We start from the raw sequence: 24,557 nt of genomic DNA on the forward strand, positions 1-24,557 counted from the left end.
TGAAAAGCACAAGTGACAGGGGAGACTTTAAACAGTCCTCTAATACTTAATTCAGACTAAGATCATGATAGCAAAATTGGATCATTTCTAAACATACATGAGAAGAGGAGGAAATTAAGTTGTAAATACTGATTTGATTAAAAAGCAAACACCAAAGAATTTTATCAACCCAAATTCTATCAATTTTGTTTTCACTCAATCAGTCTCTTGTTCAAAAAGCTTTCCTCAAAAAAAAACTGATTCAACAAAACCATCATCTCACTTGTGAACAGGTGTTGATTTTAATACAATCTGGATAGTTAAAATACACACTTGTGTTTGGTAAAAAGAATTCAATCTCAAAAAAACTCAAGAGCAGTCTCTAAAGCTTCAATCCCAGCAACAATTGGTGTCCAGAGTTCATCTTTAGGTAGCAGTACTACAGTAACCATAACACAAGTTTGGGTCTATGAAAATCATTTGTACTGTCAAACTAGAGGGGAAACTGCACTTCAACAACCTTCAAAATAATACAACAGACATACATGGGTTATGTAGTTTAATTGCGCACACTACTGCAGGTGCTGGTAGGAATGGTGAGGGCAAGAGAAAAAAAATGGATGAAAATAAACATCTATCATGAGAATATAAAAAGTTAAATACAAAGGCGTTCCAAAAATAGGCCATTATCTACAAAGAATTACAAACTAGGTTTCTCATGGCTGATGTGTTGAATGACACCCTGAAATGAATGGACTGCATTACAATAAAATCAGGCAAGTTTAAAAATAAATCCACTTGCAACAAATCAGAGCAAAGCAAGGATAGTATGGTTGTGTTTGTGAAAAATGTCATTATACCAACATCTTTCACATTGTACAGTAACAGGTGTTCATGAATGCCAAGATTTTACTTATATTAATTTATCAAATTACAAACCTGTTGCAAAAGTGCCATTTTATTTATTTTTTTACAGAACTTCAAGTATTTAAGTCAAAGTTTATGAAATGATACAGAAAAGGTTTTTTAAAAAAGTTTCTAAAAAGTAGCCTACATACATACAGCTATTAGTATATATATCTTAAATCAATTCAGGTACTGTTGGATGGTTTGACAGCAGCATTTTCACAGGGTTCAATGTCCATCATCTCATCTGTTGTCAGGTCTGAGCTCTGCTCTGTGGACTGAGCATCACCAGCTGCTAAATCACAACATAACTCTGCAGCCTCTGCCTCACTCTTGACCAGTCCAGAGCTAGACTTGGGAGACAGCTCCTCATTCTTTATCAATCTGGAGCATAAATCTGCAGACTCCTCCATACTCTCTGGTGTGGAGATAGTTGGGAAAAAATATAAACACCTCATCAGTAATCAGAAACCATTTAAAATAGTTTAATAGATATTCTCTATGGATGTACGTAGCCTTCATGGAAAGCGCCAAGATAATATTTATACCAGAAATATCTATAAAAGCTTAAACAAATCTAGTCTGTTCCTGGTGGAGGAAACAATGTCCTCAGATCACCCATCAGCATTCAAAACATCACACTGATCCTTTTAGAAAGTCTTCAAACAAAATAAAAGCTATAATCAGTAATGGTATCCACGTAACTGCCAGTTTGTCAAAAAAAACCATTGGATTCACTAATGTTTTGCTGGGACGCAAATCTGCTATCTTTGCCCTGTCTAGACTGAGAGACTCCCAAGCCACAATGATGTGGTCAACTTAAATTCTCCTGGAATGGTCCAGCAAGCCAATTGTACTCAAGGGGTACCTCATTCTAGGCAGTGAGCAATAAACCAAGCTTTGCCAGCAACACCCAATGTTTCCCAAGAGCAAAAAAAATCTATTGCCTTTTGAAACCTATTGCCAAAGACCAGCTCTGTCCCAGTTGAAAAAAAACAAGCGTAGCCAAAGTAGTTAACACAGCAATTTGGCAACAGAGAAGAATGGATGATCACTTAAGAACAGAATTAGGCCACCCGGCCCATCGAGTTCGCTCTGCCATTCAATCATGGCTGATATTTTTCTCATCCCCATTCTTTTTCCTATAATCTCTGATCCCCTCATCAAGAAATCTGTGTTAAAGACACAATGACATAACTTCCACAGCCTTCTCTGACAGAGTTCCACAGATTCGCCACTCTCTGGCTAAAGAAAATCCTTAAAAAAAAGCTATTGAGATTGGCTATAAATAGAAAAACGTAGATAAACCAACCACAAGAGATGCAACACTTTAAATAATCATTCCCAGTAGGAAACACTGCTACAGACAATAGTAAAAATATGGGTACACGGCCAGATTGATCATCTAATGCACAGGTCTATCCAGAAATAAAGGCTCAGATCTCTTGAAATTTTCCCAATTTGGGCAATACAGCAATTTATTGATATTTTGAGGATGCTTTTAGATTGAAATGTAAAACCAGATGTGTACCTTTTTCATTTGGAACTGGCTTATCCATGTGTACTTCAACAATTACACAATCAGCATCATCATCCTCTTCTGTATCTGCCTGAAAACCATCAGTCTCAGTTACTTCAGCCTGGAATCCAATAGCGCATCACAAGGTTAATCTGTGCTTTCAATATCTCTCTATATATATATATGCACAACAGTAGACAAAAAGTAAGGCATCACAGCAGAAAAGCTGTTGTGGCTACAAAGCAAAAATTAAAATGAGCTCTTCTGACTAAATCATGGCAAGGAGGAAAATAAATTCAGCTGGGCCACAAACATAACAAGTGGTTTAATCACTTGAGTTGACATAAGAGATGTTAATTTTAAACACTCATCCCATACATAGTAGAAAGTGACATGGACAAGTGTTACATTATGAACTGTTTGACAAGTTTATGCTACAAGCATTAGTCACCCCCTTTCTTTCAATGCATGGGTGTCAAAGTACTCCAGTCATAACAGTAGGATGAGAGATTCAAGGACAGAAGTGTCATCTGCCTCAAATGCCTTCAAGCTTAAACAAGGACCATATCCTTATGAAGATGACTGAAATTCAGTCAGGCTTTTCAGCAGGCAGCTGGGTCAGAGCTCTTCACGTCCACTATACTTCTATATTTTCAGGCATAGCAAACTTCCCATCTTAAGATAGCTTCTGATTGGCAGTCAAGATGGGAAATGTGGTTTTCCATAAATTAACTCTTTTCACTGTTTCCTGCCAGGAGGGAAATAATTAAAATTTCTAAAGCTTCACCTACAACATACCAAAGAACACCTCTGGAACTTACCACGACTCCAGCAAATGCTCGGAGCCTGCAAACTGGTCTCGATTTTAACACAAACACATCCGGGATAACAAATGGAAACCAAACGCTAGAATCGTAGCAAAGTTGATAAATATCCAAGCAAGAAATGTTTGAGCTGCTAGTATCGATAGTCACTTCCTTTATCTACATAGGAGTGATTAATAAAAGGAGCAATTTGTAAACCTCGCCTTCTCTTTCCCAAGGTAACGTACTGTCTACTTGATACTAACAAGAAAAACAGATTTTTCAAGCAGTTTCTTAACTCTGAAATTATGCTTCCCATTCACAAACACTGTTTCAGTGAAAAAGATAGTATAAAGGCAGTTGCCGTGAGCCCAACTCCTCCAGCTTCCGACCACTAACCGATATAGTTTTCCTATGGAGCATGGCAGTCAATGAAATGGAACAAAAACAAAGGGGCACAATTTTGCCCCTCGAAATCAGATCTGAAATATAAACAACAAATGAAGGAAAACCAGCCGAGCTAGAGGACGAGGAGCAAATTTCTAAATTAGGGACATGCGTGGCAGCAAAAATTTAGTTCCATAATACTAGCTTATCACCTTTTGGGGTTCCTGTTAATTGCAATTTGTCTCAGACCTTTGAGGAAGCTCCAAATTATTAAGCTGGAAATTTTAGGTGCCGGAACATCACTAAGAATGTTCAAAAGCTTTAGAATATAGTTTTACTAAGAAGCTGATTATTATGCCCAAATGTAACAAGAAAATGGTTCCATGTTTGTTGTCACTCAAAATCAGGTTGCTCCCAGAAGGAGGATGTATGGCATTTTAAAATGTTTTTGTCATAAGTTTTTAATCTTATCAAATAGCAAGTATCAATTAATATTTTCACCACACTTAACCCAACAGAATTGCTCTTGGCAAAGCTTGGATTCAACAATAAACAATAGTTGAAGGGAAATGTAGGTGATGGGGGAAAAAGTGAGCACTTTGGAAAATATGCACACAAAAAAGAAACTCTAGCCCATCAACTTTAAATACAAGACATTTTCTGCTACAATACACCATGAAGTCACCAATGAAGAGCTTTGTTTTGTGTGTTGTTCCTCCATCCCACCCTAGTGCTAGCCCAAAGGTAAACAGTAGTGAGAAACCACGAAACCCACGGCACAAATTGGGTACCCAGCTATCAGTATGCTCTCAGGATTGGCTCACAGACCAGTCAAGGTCACAGCTTCCAGTGATCATCCAGCGGTGATGCCTTGGAGCAAATTGAGGAAGCAGATCAAATGAAGGTGACGACTAGTTTTGGCCACTATGCTCAGGATAGTGTGTCAAAAATCAAGGCCATTCATGGTGAATGTCTCCTATTAGTCTCAACTTTCCCTCTTGCAATGAAATTCTTAGCCATTCTCCATTCACTGAATTTTCTCCATCAGCCCTCAACCTACTGATTTCATTCATGAAGCCACTTAATATTTCCCAACTGGAACCTAATTTCAGATCTCTTTTCTCAAGTTGAAAGAGTAGGTCTACTCTTTCTCCTCCTCTTAAAGGTGCTCCAATCTAGTTTCTTTTTCTTTACCACTACTAGCACTGCATGAAAAGCAGATGATATCCTTGGTAATAACAACACTGATTCTTCTCACTCTCTAGGCATTGTCAGTGTTGCAATATTTCCTTCAATTCACCCCTGGGCACTGCTATTTCCTGGTTCCTAATGTTTGAATGGTTTCTCTTTTGTACATAACAATTTCCTGTATTCCCTTCGTCCTCTTCACCAGAGATAACTTCATTAAAATGGGTTTGGTTTCCTCTTGAATGCTGACATCATCTAATTCTACCTTTCTGCCACTTCCGCTGATCTAGAAACTTGCACCATTCTAACCTATGTAAATTTGTTTCCAGTTTCATTTTGACAAAACCAAAGCATCTATGAGCTTCTGACTTGATTCTCTTAACTTCCCTGGTTTACCACCTAAGGTAATGGAATAGACACATTGTTCAACTTTGAGCTGGGCTTTAACCTAAATACAAGGCTGCAATCCTATTCCTGCTTGCTTCATTGAAATCCTTCTGTATGTATTCAACAGCTAGAGGTTCAGATTGCTCAACATTACTATCCAGCTCCATCTTTAACCACTCAAAATTTAACTAACCCAAATAAAATCAGTATCCCATCACCCCATTGGCTTGCTGTGTCCAGTCAGATTTTCAAATTCCTCCATGTCTTTAACCATTTTAATATCCCTCCCTTCAGACACTTTCCACTCCCTGCCCACCACCCCAATATTACTAACCCAACACTCCTTATTTTCCGTCTTCAATGTTTGCAGGTGGTTGTTCAGCTACTATCCCATCGCCTGTCTCTTGGCTTCAAAAATCCCCTCAAAAATACTATTTTTTCCTGTGTTCTTGATTTATACTAACCTCCTCCACTATTCCTTATCCATTAGCATCCACTGTTTTGTTCTCAACATAAAGTACTTAGTATTTCTCAGGAAAATATTACAAGTTTATTAATGCTCACCATAAAATGGTACTGCTGGAGAAAGAGGTTACTTAGAACAGAAACATTACAAAGGCCAACATTTAACTGATAATTTAAATGTAACTCAATTAGGAGACAAGATCTCACCTGGTCATCAGCATCTACAAACTTGTGCATGAACTTTTTGATTGACATACTTCCAGCAGCCTTCCTCTTGCCTGAACCAGTTACACACTGCCCTGTGTTCCTCGCTAAACAGGGAGCATTCTGCGCACTTCCTGCTGCAATGGCACTCTCCTCCTTGGCTGTAGATTGGACTTGTGTGAGGTAATTCCACTGTCCGGGAACAGGAAGGTTTTCCATCCTAAATTTTTTCAGCACCTCTTCATGTACGTACCAACACTTCAGTCTGAAAGCTGTTCTTTTCTCATATACACCATTCTCTGAGATAAGGCGTTGCAATTTTGCCTTGGATGGAATGGTCAAATACTCATCTGCTGCGAGACTCTCTGCTCTGCAGGCATCAGAGCCTAGGGGACTCGTGGAATCAGTAGGCGGGAGCGCCTGCACATTTGCAGAAGGCTTCTGTTTGTACCACTCCTGAAATTCCTTGATTATGGCCTTTCTGCCATTCACATTTCCATGAAGAAGTGGAAGCAAGTTTAATAATACTGTAGAGGAAAAAACACACATTTAGTATCCAAGGGAACATTTTCTTCAAAAGCTCCACTCAATTCTTATCGTGGCTTGCAAGGCAGGACACCAAGGACATGATCTAAATGAGTTAAGTGCAACATTGGAGTACAGACTTAAGTATTTCTTCAGGAGGTAAAAGTTTGTATCTTGTGTAAAACACACACCCCAAGGTGGAAATGCTCAGCAGGTCATGGAGCATCTGTGGAGAAAAACAATTAACATTTCAGGTCAAGATGTCTTTTCATCAGATGATCATCTTGACCTGAGCCATCAACTCTCTTTCCCTCCACAGATGCTGCCTAATCTATTTATTATGCAATTTCAGCAATGTGTCGTTTTATTTCAGATTTCCAGCATCTACAGTATTTTACTTCTGTACCCAAAGTTGGAGTTGAGCCTAAATATTGGCTAGACAAGAATGCTGCCATTTGGGGCAAGTTAGAAGGCTACAGATTCAAACTCTACTTCAGCTAATTGAACAGCAAACCTAGACTGATACATCATGCAAAAGACAGTAGTGTGTTTTTGGAGATAATGGCTTTCAGATAGGTTATGTTATTTAGCTGGACATAAAAAGGTTCTGTTTGAGGAGCAGCACAATTTCTTTACAAAGAACAACAAAGAACAAAGAACAAAGAACAACCCAGCACGGGAAACAGGCCCTTCGGCCCAACAAGCCCGCGCCGCCGCATCACCCTACACCTATTCTACCCTGTGTATCTACAGATAGAACCCCTGACTTAGCCAGATTCAGGGGAGAATAGTGTCAATCTGGTCAATCCCTCAAAAACACAACTACAATCAGATCAGCTAGTCATTTAACTTTTAGTAATCTGTGGGATGTTTTAAACAGTATTAAAGAATTAAACTGAAGAATTTGATTGGCAATTAAGCATTTGGGGTGCCATCCACCCACTGCAATTCTGGAGGAGTTTGTCTTTCTCCACGGGCACAAAAGATACCTTGCCCAAGCAGCCATTCTTCACTGGGAAGGCTAATAGAGAGGCAGTATCCAACAGTATTAAGTTTTTTTCCCCCTGTCCCATCAGCAATGGGAATGCTTTACTCCTTCCTAGCTCAGGGACATTTAAAGTTAGTTTTCGGACCCCTCAGCTGAGATCAGTTAAACCAAGAGATGCTGGGGAGGATGAATAAGATCTTTCAGATAGAATGGCTCAGTGCTCCTCTAGTTAATGTGCTACCTACAGGGAATTCACCCAATTACTAATGTCTAGGACAGTCATTGTGTCCATCCTGCTCAATGCTTTCAAGTTATGTAATTGAAATTCCAGACAACCTATTTTTCCTCAAATTTGTTATCCTGTATGTTGCCACTTTGGCTTTCATAATTTCCTTTCCTTAGAAAGGCAAAAACATGATATTTCAGCTGATATGAATTAAAAACTTCAAATTTCAGAAGTTCTTATCAGGCACATTATTGCAATAAGTGCAAATGAGTCAATCAAGCATCCACCAATTTGTAACTTAGTTGCAAAGCTAAGTAAACCTAGGTCACTGCAAACTTGAATCTTATTTCAGGCTTTCAGCATTGCTACACAGAAGTGGTGCAATGCTTTGATATTAGGTCATCATCACCATCGCTACATGTTAGCATACATTTTATATTAATATGGTCTACAATTTTCAAAATATTCTCACCACCCTAAAAAACTATTGATTTAAAAAAGCACCTGGAGAACAGTCTGTTTGGCCTCTGAAAGATTAGGCCTGCATAAAACACTGTACATTTCAGAAATTGACTGAAGTGAAACAAAAGACATTTTTCCTCAGACTGCAGGCACTCCATTAATATTAGCTACATAAGAAAAATATTGTAACATGCAAGAAGCAAAGTTTTAGAATTGCCAAGTACAGTTTCAATGGAAAAAACTGCAATACAATTTTTCAGGCTTTCAAATTTGAACTGTAACTTAATGCACTCAAAAACGTCCTTACTTTGTTCCTCCTTTAGCTTTCCATTGTGTACTTCTTGTAGCTGCTCATCTTCCAATTGGTTATCAAGGAGACAAACTGAAAATTGCTGAAGTATCTTCGTGACTGAGCTCTGCAAAACATTACCGTCATTCTCCCAAAAACATCCAATCAGGGAAGGCTGCAGCACCTGGAATTTCTTCCCTTTCATCAGCTCATCCCATTCTTTTGCTTTCATCCTCTGACGGATTTTCTGTTTTTCAGGATTTTCACCCTCCTGAATAAAACAAAAATAGCCACATTTTGCCAGAATCAGCAATGACCATCTCACTTATTAAAATGCACCAGATATTTTCCCTCTCAGATGGGCACAGGGTAAGAAACAGTAGGCCATTCAGTCCACTGAACCTGCTCTGCTATTCAAGAAGATCACGACTGATCTGACTGTGATCACAACTGTTAGGAGACGTCTCACCAATGCCCCGTATAGCTGTAGCAAGATGTCCTTACTTTAATATTTCATCTCTCATGCGATAAAGGGGTGGTAGAAACTTCTCAGTATTCCCAGGGATAATCACATTATCTGAATGGCTGACTTATAACAAATCTATAAATATTAGCAGGCTATTTGACTATAAAAGGCATTATATTAATCTCCAATCTTCTCCTAATCTAGCATCTACCACACCTATTTGCTGCGATTACATTTTCCCATCCCTAATCCAGGCGTACTAAATCCAGTTACTGGTCCAATCTGGATCAGAAATCTCAAAGGAACTGAGCTTACTTTATCATCTGTGTGGTTTAGTACTATAAACCACCTGTTCATGAACAAAGGGACTCAGTTGCCAAGCAGGTTTTGTTCCTATAGCATAATGATGTGCCCAATCACAAGCCCCATTGCCTCAATAGTGAACACTTACTTCATCAGTTGCACCTTCTCCTTCAGACAGATAGCCATGAGGGACGAAAAATCCATCATCATCGTCTTCATCATCTGCCTCATCGTCATCATCCTATTTGGCAAGACGGAAAAAGTATAGATTTTCACACTTACTAATTCATTGCGGGGTTCGAGATTAAAAATTACATTTCTAAACATCGCTTTTCTCTAAAATATGCAAGGCTCGATGAAAAATCAAATCCATGGCATTTGTTATGCAATGCTGTATATGTTCATGCTGAAGTTGTGCATTCCATCAAACGTAGGCAAAAGAAAATGGTGAAAATGCACAATTCAGTCAGCATCCGAGATAAGGGTAGATCAAGATCCTTTAGGGCAAGGGTCAGTTGTTTTAATTTCCAGCAATTGCATTATTTTCTCTTCATTTGTAACTTATAAAACCTATCAAATATTCAATTGGCAATACTGATTAAAAACTACTGCATGTGACATATTCAAAGAACTTTCCAGTTATTTTATTATGAAGACCACTTACTCGATCCCTGCCTCAAACTTTCAGAACTACTCTTCATTCCAGTTACTTGCAGCAAGAATTTCACTAAAAGTGAGCTCCTCCTTCGTGCATGTTATAAAGTAATTTATAACTCCTTTTGGTTGAGTTATAAATTACTTTATAACTCAACTGAAAGATTTCTAACAGTTACTATATATAGAACTTACATATTTGATCCCATTTAATACATTTATTAGTTTGTACAGGTTCGATTTTGTCCTGTCACACCACAGAAACTGGACAGCAGTTATTCCTAACATTTTGTTTACAGAAGAGAAGATAAAGAAACACAATCTATCATGTTTTACGTCCTGATGGTATTGCAAAACATTTCTCAGGCAAATATCTGATTTTCAAGGTGTAGTCACTTGTTTTATAAAAATCTTTGCTTGTCGGTCACATTAAGACACTAATGAAACAAAGAATGCATGCTACCTCCTGCAGAAAGTAATGTGCAGTCAACAAAAAAAAAGATGGAATGTGATAAAGTATATAGCATAATTTTTTCAAAAAATTTGGGAGACCAACTAGATGAACTGGAATATTCTTTAGATCCTGCACAATTCATTAACTCTGAACTGGAAAAGCTCACACAAATGAAAATATACATTTTATTAGTACTATAACAACTATAAAATGATTAACATTCCCTAACAATGCAATATTTCAGTGTAAATTGAGAATAAACATTTGTACTAACTCCTTCACTGTGGGAGAGAGATTCACCAGGCTCCTCCTCTTCCCACTCTTCATCACTATCCACCTCATAATCCAACAATTGCTGTAGGGACAAATTCAAATTTAACATAGGTTAGACAGGGGAAACATTCAACCTGAATTTTGGGATTATTGGCAAATGTTTACACAATTAAGAGAACAAATTGCCTACTGGGAACAAAACATTATTTTCAGTATTTACAGAGGTAAATTCTGGATATTAGTACCATCAATTTTTCAAACTAAAGTGTTACTGAAATTACTTTTTTCATACATCAAATTCTCCAACAATTTTGCCACTAAATTAAGGGGGATAACTGCAATATCCTAGCTCTTAAACCTGCTACAAGATCATGCACAGAAATTGTTCAATATGCCTCTTTTTTTAAGTCTAAAGGATAAAAAGTTAGTCACCCTGTAGAAAAGCACGACAATTTGTCATCAATATCCTGAACCACTTGACCAGTAAGCATTGTTTTCAACCCTCATCTGGAAGGGTGCACACTCAGGACACAAATTCTGCAGTGGCATAACTTTTAACATAGTCCCACAATAATTACCCATTCCATGGATAAGAGGACCTGGTGCGAAACTTTACAGAACCACAGAATCCCTACGTGCAGGAGACTATTCTGCTCATCAAGTCTGCATCTTACCAAGGCACCCCCCCCCCCCGAATAATCCCACACATTTACAATGGCTAATCCACTTAACGTACACCTTTGAACTGTGGAGACTGGAGCATTTGGAGGAAACCCATGCAGACACAAGAGGAATGCGTAAACTCCACACACAGTCACCCAAGCTCAAAATCAAACCCGGGTCCCTGGCGCTGAGGTAGCAGTGCTGTCCATGCTGAAAGATTGGTGATTTCTGGCAAAACCCCAGATTTATATTAGTCAGAGCCTTCTCCTATAATAACTACTGCACTAACTTCCTTACCTCATCTTTAGCTAAAGGATTCCGAGGGTTCACCTTTGTACTTTTCTTCTGCCAGGTCCCCCAGTAAGCAGGACGATGATTTTCACAAAACTGCAATAGCTTCATCCTGCAGAACTTTTTCCGGTCAACGCTTCCACTACATAAATTAGTGTCTAGCACAATCACGTCACTGCTAGAAAAACAAGGGTAAAGTTAGAATTAATTTGAAAAAGTGAATATAGCTCATCTTCAATAAGGCTTGATAGGTCACAATTTGTAGCTGTTCACTGCTCTCAAGAACCCCCTACATATGCCTCCACATCAAATGATCATCCAACCTCACTTTACTTTCAAATGCAGCTACGAGCCACTCCCACACCACGAGAGTCAAGGAAATGTTTTGATATGCAAAATACAATTACACAAACCAATCAATTTTTAAATCAGAGCCCAATTTCACAAAATGGACTGGTATATATGCTTACACTGCAGATCACTTTGCATCCAGAATGCATGAGCGAAGAGCAGAGAGATTACAAGGGCAAGCAATTCCTGACATTTATCGTCATTTCAGAATTGCCTTACAAATAGTACTGTGAAGCATCTGTTAGAAGTCAATTCACATATTTAAGTCTCATGCAATTAAAATCTATTTGAATATCCTTCAGCTTCACATTCAGACATCTCAGTCAAGCAACAGTTTTTGGATGATTTTGAGTGAAGATATCAATAAAAACAAAGTTGAATTTGAGAACTTATTTCAGGGCAAGACATCTGAAGAGTTCTTAGAAGAACTGATATGTTGGATATATGAGTGTTCAGAAACATTTTTTGCCAAAGTACTGGTGAAGTTAAAGGGCAGCAAATTGATTTTAAAAACCTGGATAGAAAGGAAATAGAAGATTCTGTTTGGCATCGGAGGATTAGGGTTAGAAGTAGCAGTGTCCAAATTTTCAGATTTTAAAATAGACACACGAAAAATTTTGAGTACAAGATAGAGAGAAACTGAAAAGGTGGTGGAACGAACAAACAGGGTGGGCGAAATTCACTGTCACTGACTATTGAGGAATAATGAAATTAGGGTACAAACAATAGATTCAATAGGGTAGGGAGGAAGAAAAATAATTTCCTCAAGCAAAATTAAAAAGCACTTATCCCCACATTGTACTTCAAACCTGGAACACATTTCCCAAAGAACTGTGGATGCCTGATCAAACAAAATTTAAGACCAAGACTGATAATTTTTGGTTATTTTGCAAGGGCATTAAACAACAGAAAGCAAGTGTGGGTAAATGGAGTTAAGTTAAGGCTCGGACATGATTGTTCTGAATGGCAAAACATGCTCAAGCGCAAAATGCTCTACTCCTATATGACATTTTAACAAAAAAAACTACTTAAGGAGGAAAGACTAGGTGATTAGAACGAGGGTTTTCAGTGTTCAGGCTTAGAAGAGAACCACAGCTTTACCTGCATGAACTGTCTTCGGTGATGCTTATTCTGGGACTTGTAGGACCTGATGTTCTTGGCTTCTGGTTGTGCAACTCTTTAATGTAATTTGAGTTAAAGCTCTGATTTTCCAGCAACTCATCTAATTGCTCAAGAACTTCTTGTTCCAAGCATATCCGACTTGTTGGAGCAAGGACCATGTGTTCTTTGATTTCAAAAGGAGCAAACTTCCCACAGGATCCAGCTAGAGTCTGAGGAACAGATGAACTTTTGGTTAGATATGTAGCATGCAATGTACACAAAAAAAATTCAGTAATTTTTCAGCTGTATGCTATTTTTGTTGGTGCATTTGATGACTATGATGCACTTAAATGTATTAAGGGAGATACAGCAGCTCACCAAAGATATCAAAATGATGATTAAAGTCTAAATCAATGGATAGGGAGAGAGCAAAAGCAAAAAGGAAACAATTAAATGGCTCAGATCAAAACTGGCATAAAAGTGTAGGCAAAGGAAATTCTGGGCTAGACAGGCAGGGTGGAGGATAAGGTGAAAAATGTAGCAGGCAAACAAGGCAAAAAATGGAAAAACATCTCAAAGATTAAACTCTTGTGGTAGGATGAAATACACTTGTAGACTACACTGGGTGAAATTTGAGTAGCTTCCAACATATATCTAATGTCAGAAGTGAGTAGGCCCAAGGAGCTTTTTGTGGAGCTGCTAACATCCAGTGGACGGAGAGCTAAAATGTGGAAGCACAGGTTACGGATTGGTCAATGATTCGGAAGACAAAAACAGTACAGATAGTGGGGTTGAGAGCAGCAACGACCTGGAGGCAGAAGAAAGGGATAGCTGAGGAACAACTGCAGGGCAAGAAGAAATCTAAGCAGCTTCGTCAATAATGTGGAAAATGCAGCAGCCACAGGAAGCAATATGGAAATTATCAGCATGTTCCAATCATAGAATCCCTATGCAGTGCATAAGACTCTATTCAGCACAGTGAATCTGCACCAACTCTCTGACAGAGTATCTTTTCCAGGCCCTGTGCCAGCAACCCCATACGTGCAGGACTGAAGATCATATTGGCAGACCAGAACCTGCCAGGTGGAGCAGCAGATAATGACGCTAATCAAACTAGTCAATCATTTAGGCAATGGAATAGTAAACCACCATTGAATGCAATCCCTATAGTAATGCCGAGCAAAGTGGAGCTCGGAACATCATCAGAGGTCAGCGGTTCAAATCAATCAGACGAAGGTAGAAAATGAACTCAATCTCATTTGGAATTATGCTTTAGTTCTGTTTTTAAAAAACGATTTCGTAAAATTTAAGTACAGACTCATTTTGCCCAATTGGTAAATACAATGCTTTAAGCTTCAAAGAAGCCTTCTCTCAACGCTGGCTCTACACTGTGATCCAAAATATATCACACAAAGCAACAATAGGCTGTAAACAAAGAAACACGAAGGGTAATATTGTATCTCACTCCTCTTTGTCCAACTATTAAAGCTATTAAATTTAGCTTTTCTTTAATACAGCCATGCTATTAGTCTTAACTAATCAAGTTCCACATTCCAACTACACAGAAGAAATTTTTCCTCAATTCACTATTGGATTTATTGGCTGTTTTATATTTATGACCATTATGTTTTATACATTGGATTTAAAAATTATGCAAATTGGTACTGAGGAAAATCCCTGGATTGGTTGAAGTTGGGCAAGAGGGCATCAGTAAAGGTCTTATAAATAAACCTTAAGCACTGAAATCTTAAACCTCAAATGATTTAATAAAAGCAGGTGCGTTTATAGCCAGATAAATTTCAATTTTCTGTTGACTGATATCTTATGATTAAGTTTGAATGTCAAGCATTGATTACAGGCAATAAGGATAATCTGCAAGCTGGGAGACAATCCAATGCATATTCGTAAGCCATGTTAACCATTTCGTACAATTATAGATAAGGAAGCACATTTGACTCATCCACCCAGGAAGACTTTCAATTTAACCATCAGTAACTAATTTCATAATCTGCACCTCTACTACTTGCTTCCAACTTCATATGATGCTCACTGTGTGAACAAATACTACCAGTTATAAGCAGCATTTACTAATTTGAACTAGTTTTCCCTTTTCGTGGAATTAAAGTGACATTTCATATTTATATTATCTACACAAGTATCATACATGCATTTGACACACCACAGATAAAACAATTATTCAAGAAGGCCTTCACAAAAAAAAATCATCCCTCCAGTTACTCTTTCTTCTGTTTCTAGCACTTCCCATCTTGACCAGAAGAAATCAATATTTAAAATATAGTCTGTATTGTTTGAGCTTTAGGATTTGGGGTCACAGCAAGACAACAAATGGAACTTACGTTCTTGTCAACCATAATGTTGCTCAGGCTTTTCAAATTTTATTCTGGCATCCTCTACTTCCAAAATTAGAATGCAAGGCAAGACACATTTCCTCACAGGAAGATACAACTAGATTGTAAAACCAACCTTGTGCATCTTCCTACAGTTAGATAAACAGCAATGTAACATAAAATGGATAAATGTGAAGTTCTCAGCTTTGGCAGCAAAAGTAGGATTATTACTTGAATGGGGGGGGTACTCAGTGAGACCTTGGTGTCCTTGTGCTTTAGTCACAAAATAAGCACGCAGGCACAGCAAGTAGCAACGAGGGCAAATGGTATGTTGAGACGATTTGCTTATAGGAATTGAGATGTTTTACTGCAATTGTATAGGACACTGGTGAAGCCACACCTGGAGTAGTATGTGCACTTTTGACGCCCTTATCTGGGGAAAGATGTTCTTGCTATAAAGGAGAATGCAGCAAAAGGTTTATCAGGCTGATTCCTGGGATGGCAGGTCTGTCTTGAGGAGAGACTAGGTTAGTTAGGATTATATTAGGATTATATAAGAGTGAGGGGGGGCGGGGGGGTGTCTCACAGAAACTTATAAAATTCTAACAGGATCAGACAGGGTAGATTCAGAAAAAATGTTCCTGATGGTGGGGGCATCCAGAACTAGGGATCATAGTTTGAGAATAAGGACTAAACCTTTTAGGACCGAGGTCTAAATGGATACAAAATTGGCTTCTTAACAGAAGCCAGAGGGTGGTTGTAGAGAATTGTTTTTCAAACTGGAGGCCTGTGACCAGCAGTGTGCCTCAGGGATCAGTGCTGGGCCCACTTTGTCATTTATATTAATGAATTGGATGAGAATATAGGGGGCATGGTTAGTAAGTTTGCAGATGACACCAAGATTGGTGGCATAGTGGACAGTGAAGAAAGTTATCTCCAATTGCAATGGGATCTTGATCAATTGGACCAGTGGGCTGACAAATGGCAGATGGAGTTTAATTTAGACAAATGTGAGGTGATGCATTTTGGTAGACTGGACCAAGGCAGGACTTACTCAGTTAATGGTAGGGCACTGGGGAGAATTATAGAACAAAGGGATCTAGGGATACAGGTTCATAGCTCCTTGAAAGTGGTGTCACAAGTGGACAGAGTGGTGAAGGCGGAATCCGGCATGCTTGGCTTCATCAGTCAGAACATTGAATACAGCAGTTGGGACGTCTTGAAGTTGTACAAGACATTGTTAAGGCCACACTTGGGATACTGTGTGCAATTCTGGTCACCCTATTATACAAAGGATATTAATAAACTAGAAAGAGTGCAGAAAAGATTTACTGGGATGCTACCGGGACTCAATGGATTGAGTTAAAAGGAGAGGCTGAATAGACTGGGACTTTTTTCTCTGGAGCACGGGAGGCTGAGGAGTGACCTTAGAGGTCTATAAAATAACGAGGGGCAAAGATAAGGTAGATAGTCAATATCTTTTCCCAAAAGGTAGAGGAGTCTAAAACTAGAGGGCATTTGTTTAAGGCGAGAGGGGACAGATACTAAAGTCTCCAGAGGGGCAATTCTTTCACAGAGAGGGTGATGAGTGCCTGGAACAAGCTGCCAGAGGTAGTAATAGAGGCAGGTACAATCTCATCTTTTAAAATGTATTTAGATAGTTACATGGGTACGATGAGTATAGAGGGATATGGGCCAAATGCGGGCAATTGGGATTAGTTTAGGAGTCTTTAAAAAAAAAAGAGCAGCTTGGACAAGTTGGGCTGAAGGGCCTGTTTCCATGCTGTAAATCTCTAACTCTATGACCTCTATTTCTTCACCTAAGAGTAGCAAATCTGTGGAATACCACAGAAAGCTGTTGAGGCCAAAACGTTGAGTGATTTCAAGAAGGAATTAGATATAGCTCTTGGGGCTAAAGAGATCAAGGGTGAGATTGAAATCAGGGTATTGAATTGGATGATCAGCCATAATCATAATGAGAGAGTAGATTCAAAGGTCAAATAAGAACATAAGAAATAGGAGGAGTAGGCCATCTAGCCCTTCGAGCCTGCCCCGCCATTCAATAAGATCATGGCTGATCTGTCGTGGCTCAGTTCCACATTCCCGCCCTCTCCCCATAACCCTTAATCCCCTCTCTTATCAAAAACCCATCAACCCGCGTCTTAAAAATATTTAGCGAGGTAGCCTCCACCACTTCAACGGGCAGAGAATTCCAGAGATTCACCACCCTTTGAGTGAAGAAGTTCCTCCTCAACTCCGTTCTAAACCGGGTCCCCCCCCCCTTTATCTTGAGGCTGTGCCCCCTAGTCCTACTATCCTTTCTGAGCGGGAAGAGTCTCTCCACCTCTATCCTATCCATCCCATTCATCATCTTATACGTCTCAATGAGATCTCCCCTCATTCTTCTAAACTCTAACGAGTACAAGCCTAGTTTATTCAGCCTCTCCTCATAGCTCAACCCCCTCAACTCCGGTATCAGCCTAGTAAACCTCCTCTGCACTCCCTCCAAGGCTAAAATATCCTTGCGTAAGTACGGCGCCCAAAACTGCACACAGTACTCCAGCTGCGGCCTCACCAATGCCCTATACAGCCGCAGCAAGACCTCCCTACTTTTATATTCAATCCCCCTCGCGATGAAGGCCAGCATCCCATTCGCCTTCCTGACCACCTGCAAGCTGGGTTTTTGCGACTCATGCACAAGGACCCCGAGGTCCCTCTGCACCGCCGCCTGCTGCAGTTTTTCTCCACGTAAGTAATAATCCTTCCTACCATTATTCCTACCAAAGTGGACCACCTCGCACTTGCCAACATTAAATTCCATTTGCCAGTTCCTGGCCCATTCGCCCAGCCTATCTAGATCCTTCTGCAGACTCTCCACACTCTCCGCACAATTTGCCATTCCACCAATCTTGGTGTCATCAGCAAATTTCGACACCATACACTCGGTTCCCTCCTCCAGATCATCTATATAAATGGTAAATAGCTGAGGCCCCAGCACCGACCCCTGGGGCACTCCACTAGTCACCATCTGCCAATCCGAATAGCACCCATTGACCCCAATGGCCTACACTTGCTTCTATTTCCTACATTATGTAACAAGAAGAACAGAAGCACTCAAAGCCCCCCTGAACAGCTTTCCAGCCGTGAAACAATGACTTGGACTATGCACTTGGCTTGGCAGTCTCTGCCACATTATCTGCAGGAGAATTATAGGGCAGTTAGTTTAACATCTGTTGTGGGAAAAATGCTTGAATCTGTCATCAAAGAAGAAATAGCAAGGCACCTTGAGAAGAATTGTTTGATAGAACAGACGCAGCACGGATTCGTCAAGGGGAAGTCGTGTCTGACAAATTTCTTGGAATTCTATGAGGATGTGACTAGTGCTGTAGACAGAGGGGAACCGGTGGATGTGGTGTTTCTCGATTTTCAGAAGGTGTTTGATAAGGTGCCGCACAAAAGGTTGCTTCAGAAGGTTAGGGGGCATGGAGTTGGGGGTAAGGTGTTAGCGTGGATAAAGGATTGGCTGTCTAATAGGAGGCAGAGAGTTGGTATCAATGGGTGCTATTCTGATTGGCGGTTGGTGACTAGTGGAGTGCCGCAGGGATCGGTGCTGGGGCCTCAGCTATTTACCATTTATATAGATGATCTGGAGTAGGGGGCTGAGTGTAGGGTGTCGAAATTTGCTGATGACACAAAGATAAGTGGAAAAGCAAATTGTGCGGAAGGTGTGGAAAGTCTGCAGAGGGATCTAGATAGGCTGAGCGAGTGCGCAAGGACCTGGCAGACGGAGTACAATGTTAGCAAGTGCGAGCTTATCCACTTTGGCAGGAATAACAGGAGGAGGGATTACCATTTAAAAGGGCGAAAAGCTGCAGCATGCTACTGTGCAAAGGGACCTGGGGGTCCTTGTGCATGAGCCACAAAAACCCAGTCTGCAGGTGATCAGGAAGGCGAATGGGATGCTGGCCTTTATAGCGAGGGGGATAGAATATAAAAGCAGGGAGGTCTTGCTGCAACTGTACAGGGCACTGGTGAGGCCGCAGCTGGAGTACTGTGTGCAGTTTTGGTCGCCGCACTTGTGCAAGGATATTTTGGCCTTGGAAGGAGTGCAGAGGAGGTTCACTAGGCTGATACTAGAGATGAGCGGGTTGGACTATGAAGAGAGACTGAATAGACTGGGTTTGTACTCGGAGTTTAGAAGGATGAGGGGGGATCTTATAGAGACGTATAAGATAATGAAGGGGATGGATAGGGTAGAGGTAGAGAGATTCTTCTCGCTCAAAGGACAGCAGGACTAGAGGGCACAGCCTCAAGATAGGGAGGGGGGAGGAGGGGGGGCGCAGTTTAGAACGGAGTTGAGGAGGAACTTCTTCACTCAAAGGGTGGTGAATCTCTGGAATTCTCTGCCCGTTGAAGCGGTAGAGGCTACCTCACTAAATTTATTTAAGACAAGGGTAGATAGGTTTTTGGTAGGCAAGGGAATTAAGGGTTATGGGGAGAAAGTGGGAAAGTGGAACTGAGCCACTTCAGATCAGCCATGATCTTATTGAATGGCGGGGCAGGCTCGAAGGGCTAGATGGCCTACTCCTGCTCCTATTTCTTATGTTCTTATGTTCAGGAGAAGAATTCTCAACAAGCTGAGCTTTCCATTTCTGCTTGATTCTTGCTATACCCTCCAGTCAGTCTCCAGAGGTCACTGGTGTCTACACATGCCTTCCCGTTGTCAAAATCAATGTCCCCCCCATCTATCCTTGTTCCCACAATGCTCAGCAGGGAGATGCTGCAGCAGTTGTTGTAATTTCTGCTGGTACCTTTGCTGTTGTACAGGGCCCCAAACCACTGCTCCCCCTCCCACAGTTCCAATTATAATAAGACAGTCTTTTTCGTGCAGTTCAGATTTCACAGCAAAATCCAACTGTATTGATTATGTATTAATTATCTGCTTACTCAGTCAGGATAGGAAAATAAAGACAGAACAGAAGACAAAAAAAATTCAAGCCTCTGGTCAATATTTTCCTCATATGACTACATAATGTTTTAATATATTAGCCACTAGAGGAGAGATATTGGTGAATGCACCTTACGTAGAACAGGTTTTAATTTAGTTTGTACTGGCAAGGCTTAAAGATGCAAACATCTTCAAGTTGGGAAAAAGAATCTTACCTTAGGGGCTTGCGGAGCCTTTGGTTTTTGGAAGAATCTGGTTATTTCCGAAATCTCTTTCACTTTTTCTGCCTTCAAACGCTGTAATCACATTTAACATGGTATACTTCAATCATGGACAATATAGTTATGCTACATGTGGTAACATTAGAACACACAGTAAAAGCTACCACACAAGGACCAATTTTACATAATTTGTAAAATGGGGCAGAAAATACAATGATCAAGTATTTCTAGAGCACATCTGAGTAGTTACTTATGGCAGCATGTGCAAAAACAAGTATCATGAGCTTATCTATGCATATCAGGTTCATCCAGAGACAGTTTTAGCAGAGGAGACAGAGGGCCATTGGCACTGGGTGTGTCTGAGCTAGATATGATAAATAGTTAAACTAACTGCGTGCCAGACAGAGTCAAAGATCCACAGCACAGAAAAAGACCCTTCGATCCCAGTCAAAGACAAACCACCCAACTATTCTAATCCCATTTCCCTGCACTTGGTCCACAGCCTCTAATGCCTTGGCAACTGAAGCGCACATCCAAGCATTTCCCAAATGCTATAGGGGTCTCTGCCTCCATCAATCCTTCAGGCAGAGAGAGTATCCCATCACCCCCTGGATTTCAGAACTGCAAACAATATCCTAGTTGTGGCCTAACCAATGTTTTATATAGTTCCAGCATAATCTCCCTGTTCTTAAACTCTACTCCTCAGCTAACAAAAGTATAACATATGCCTAAACCACTTCATCCACCTATTTTGCTACCTTACTGGTCCACGCACATCAAAATCCCTCTGATTCTTAGTGCTTTCTGGGGTCCTGCTGTTCATTATGTATTCCCCTTGCTTTGTTTGTCCTGCCCACGTGCATCACCTCACAATTATCTGAACTGAATTCCATTTGCCACTGATCAGTCCATCGAAATCTTCCTGTAATCTAAGTCTTTCCTCTTCACTATTTACCACTCCACCAATGTCCGTATCATCTGTGAGCTTATTGACCAACCATAGAAAATTTACAGAACAGAAATAAGTCATTCGGCCCAGGCTAGCCTGAGGGGACACACTTTCTAATCCCACCTTCCTGCACCCGGCCTACAGAGTTGGAGCTTACGACATTTAAGGTGCAGTACCAGGTACTTTTTTTAAAAGAGTTTAGGGTTTCTGCCTCCACCTTCAACTTGAGCAATGAATCCTGGCAACTTTCTTGTAAATCTCCTCTGCACTCTCTCCAGAGCAATTGGGTCCTGTTGTGGCTTCATCAGCGTTTTATACAATTCCAACCTTCTATGCTATAGATCTGCCAATAAAGGAGAACATTCCATATGCCTTCTTTACTTGAACTACTGCCTTCTACACATTTTGGTATAAAGAACAAAGAAAATTACAGCACAGGAACAGGCCCTTTGATTCTCCAAACCTGCACTGACCATGCTGTCCAACTTAACTAAAACCCCTTGCCCTTCCAGGGACCATATCCCTTTATTCCCATTCTATTCATGTATTTGTCAATATGCCCTTAAAAGCCACTACCATATCTGCTTCCACGACCTCACCTGGCAACGAGTTCGACACCCACTACGTTCTGTACAAAAAAATCTTCCTCTTACATCTCCTTTAAACCTTGTCCCTCACACCTTAAACCTGTGCCCCCTAGTAATTGACTCTTCCATTGGGAAAAAACTTCAGACTATCCATTCTGTCCATACCTCTCACAATATGGTAGACTTCTATCAGGCCGCCCCCCAACCTCTGTAGTTCCAGTGAGAACAAACCAAGTTTCTCCAATCTCTCCTCATAGCTAATGTCCTCCACACCAGGCAACATCCTGTACCCTCTCAAAAGCTTCCACATCCTTCCGGTAGTGTGGCGACCAGAATTGAACACTCTATAGAACCTTAGTTAGGCTGCACTTGGAATAAAGCTGCAATATGACTTGCCAATTTTTAAACTCAATGCCCTGGCCGATGATAGTAGGCATGCCATATGTCTTCTTGACTACCTTCTCCAAATGCATTGCCACTTTCAGTGACCTGTGTACCTGTACACCCAGATCCCTCTATCAATACTCTTCAGGGTTCTGCCATTTACTGTATATTTCCTATCTGTATTAGGCATTCCTCACATCTGTTCAAATTAAACTCCATCTGCCATCTCTCTGCCCAAATCTCCAACTGATCTATATCCAGCTGTATCCTCTGATCATCCTCATCATCTGTAAATCCAAACTTTGTATCTTCTGCAAATTTAATAATCAAACCAATTACATTTTCCTCTAAATCGTTTATATATATTACAAACAGCAAAGGTCCTAGCACTGATCCCTGAGGAACACCACTTGTCACTCCATTCAAAAACGCACTCTTCCACTGCTACTTGTCTTCTTTGACTGAGCCAGTTCTGTATCCATTCTGCCAGCTCACCTCTGATCCCACGTGACTTCACCTTCAGCACCAGTCTGCCATGAGGGACCTTGTCAAAGGTCTTGCTGAAATCCATGCAGACAACATCCACTGCCCTACCTTCAATCATCCTTGTACTTCCTTGAAGAACTCGATCAAGTTCATAACACGTGACCTCCCCTTCACAAATCAATGTTGCCTCTCACTAATACGTCCACTTATTTCTAAGTGGGAATAAATTATGCATCGAAGAATCCTCTCCAATAATTCCCCTACCACTGATGTAAGGCTCACTGACCTGTAGTTACCTGGATTATTCTTACTACCCTTCTTAAACAAAGGGAGGAACAACATTGGCTATTCTCCAATCTTCTGGGACCTCCCCTGTAGCCAGGGAGGATACAAAAATTTCTCTCAAGGCCCCAGCAATTTCCTCCCTTGCCTCTCAGTATTCTGGGGTATATCCCATCAGGTCTGGGGACTTGTCTACCTTAATGTTTCTCAAAAACCCCAATACCTCCTCCTTTTTGATCTCAATATGATTCAAACAATCCACACATCCTTTCCACACTCATCCATCAAGTCCTTCTCTTTGGTGAATATTGACACAAAGTACTCATTAAATACCTCATCCATTTCCTCTGGTTCCATGCATAGATTCTCTCCCTTGTCCTTGAGTGGCCAACCCTCTCCCTCGACATCCTCTTACTCTTTATAAATGTATAATCCCATTTATTATCTGTTTGGCCTCCCCAAAGGCATTACCTCACATTTTTCTGTGTTAAAATCCATCTGCCACTTGACCGCCCACTTCAGCAACCCATCAATATAGTTTTGGAGATTATAACTATCCTCAACAGTCTCCATTACTCGGCCAACTCAGTCATCTGCAAATTTCTGTCCCACTATAGGAAGGATGTGATTGCACTAGAGGTGCAGAGGAGATTTACCAGGATGTTGCCTGGGATGCAACATTTGAGCTATGAAGATATGCTGGATAGGTTTGGATTTTTTTCTTTCCAGCAGAGAGCAGGGGCAGCACAGTGGTTAGCACTGCTGCTTCACAACTCCAGGACCTGGGTTCGAATCCCGGCACGGGTCACTGTCTGTGTGGAGTTCACACATTGTCCTCATGTCTGTGTGGGTTTCCTTCAGGTGCTGCGGTCTCCTCCCCCAGTCCAAAAATGTGCAGGTTAGGTGGATTGGCCATGTTAAAATTGTCCCTTGGTGTCCTGAGATGCATAGGTTATAAGGATTAGCGGGTAAAACATCTAAGGATATGGGAGTAGAGCCTGGGTGGGATTCTGATTGGCGCAGACTCGATGGGCCGAATGGCCTCTTTCTGCACTGTAGGCTATGATTCCTATGAGAAGGCTGAGGAGGACATTATTGAAATTTAAAAGATTATGAGGACTATGGACAAGGTGGATAAGAAGCAGCTGCTCCCCCTCCTTTGTTGAAGGATCAGTAACGAAGTCATAATTTTAAGGAAAGGGGCAGGAGGTTTAGAAGAGATTTGCGAAGTTTTTTTTCACCCAAAGGGTGGTGGGAGACTGGAATGAACTGCCTGGGAGGGCAGTAAATGCAGGAAACACCACAACCGTCAGAAAGTATAAGGAAGAGCACTTGTAATGTCAGAATGTTCAAGGATATGAGACAAGTGCTGGAAAGTCAGGTTTATGTAAATTTGGTGTAGTGCAACTCATTGGACCAAAAGGCCTCTTCTGTACTGTACATTCTCATCCAAGTCATTGATATAGAT

General features: G+C 40.6%; 1 protein-coding gene across 4 annotated transcripts in view; it reads right to left on the minus strand.

Moving 5' to 3' along the window:
* Positions 1-282: 282 nt before the first annotated feature.
* Positions 283-24,557, minus strand: part of chaf1a (chromatin assembly factor 1, subunit A (p150)) — a 65,698-nt gene continuing 41,423 nt past the window's right edge. For 2 of the 4 annotated variants that reach the window (XM_080212971.1, XM_080212967.1), the window contains exons 7-15: positions 20,396-20,476; positions 12,885-13,114; positions 11,439-11,610; positions 10,480-10,560; positions 9,246-9,338; positions 8,347-8,599; positions 5,842-6,365; positions 2,417-2,525; positions 283-1,303 (exon numbers count right to left, since the gene is read on the minus strand). In XM_080212971.1, the coding sequence (XP_080069097.1) occupies positions 1,071-1,303; positions 2,417-2,525; positions 5,842-6,365; positions 8,347-8,599; positions 9,246-9,338; positions 10,480-10,560; positions 11,439-11,610; positions 12,885-13,114; positions 20,396-20,476 (1,776 nt within the window). In that variant the 3' untranslated portion in view covers positions 283-1,070. The remainder of the gene's footprint in view (positions 1,304-2,416; positions 2,526-5,841; positions 6,366-8,346; positions 8,600-9,245; positions 9,339-10,479; positions 10,561-11,438; positions 11,611-12,884; positions 13,115-20,395; positions 20,477-24,557) is intronic. The other 2 variants (XM_080212970.1, XM_080212969.1) reach the window with 2 other exon arrangements.

The sequence above is a fragment of the Carcharhinus amblyrhynchos genome, chromosome 26 (assembly GCF_965287045.1).
Source record: "Carcharhinus amblyrhynchos chromosome 26, sCarAmb.v2.hapA, whole genome shotgun sequence".
NCBI classification, from domain to species: domain Eukaryota; kingdom Metazoa; phylum Chordata; class Chondrichthyes; order Carcharhiniformes; family Carcharhinidae; genus Carcharhinus; species Carcharhinus amblyrhynchos.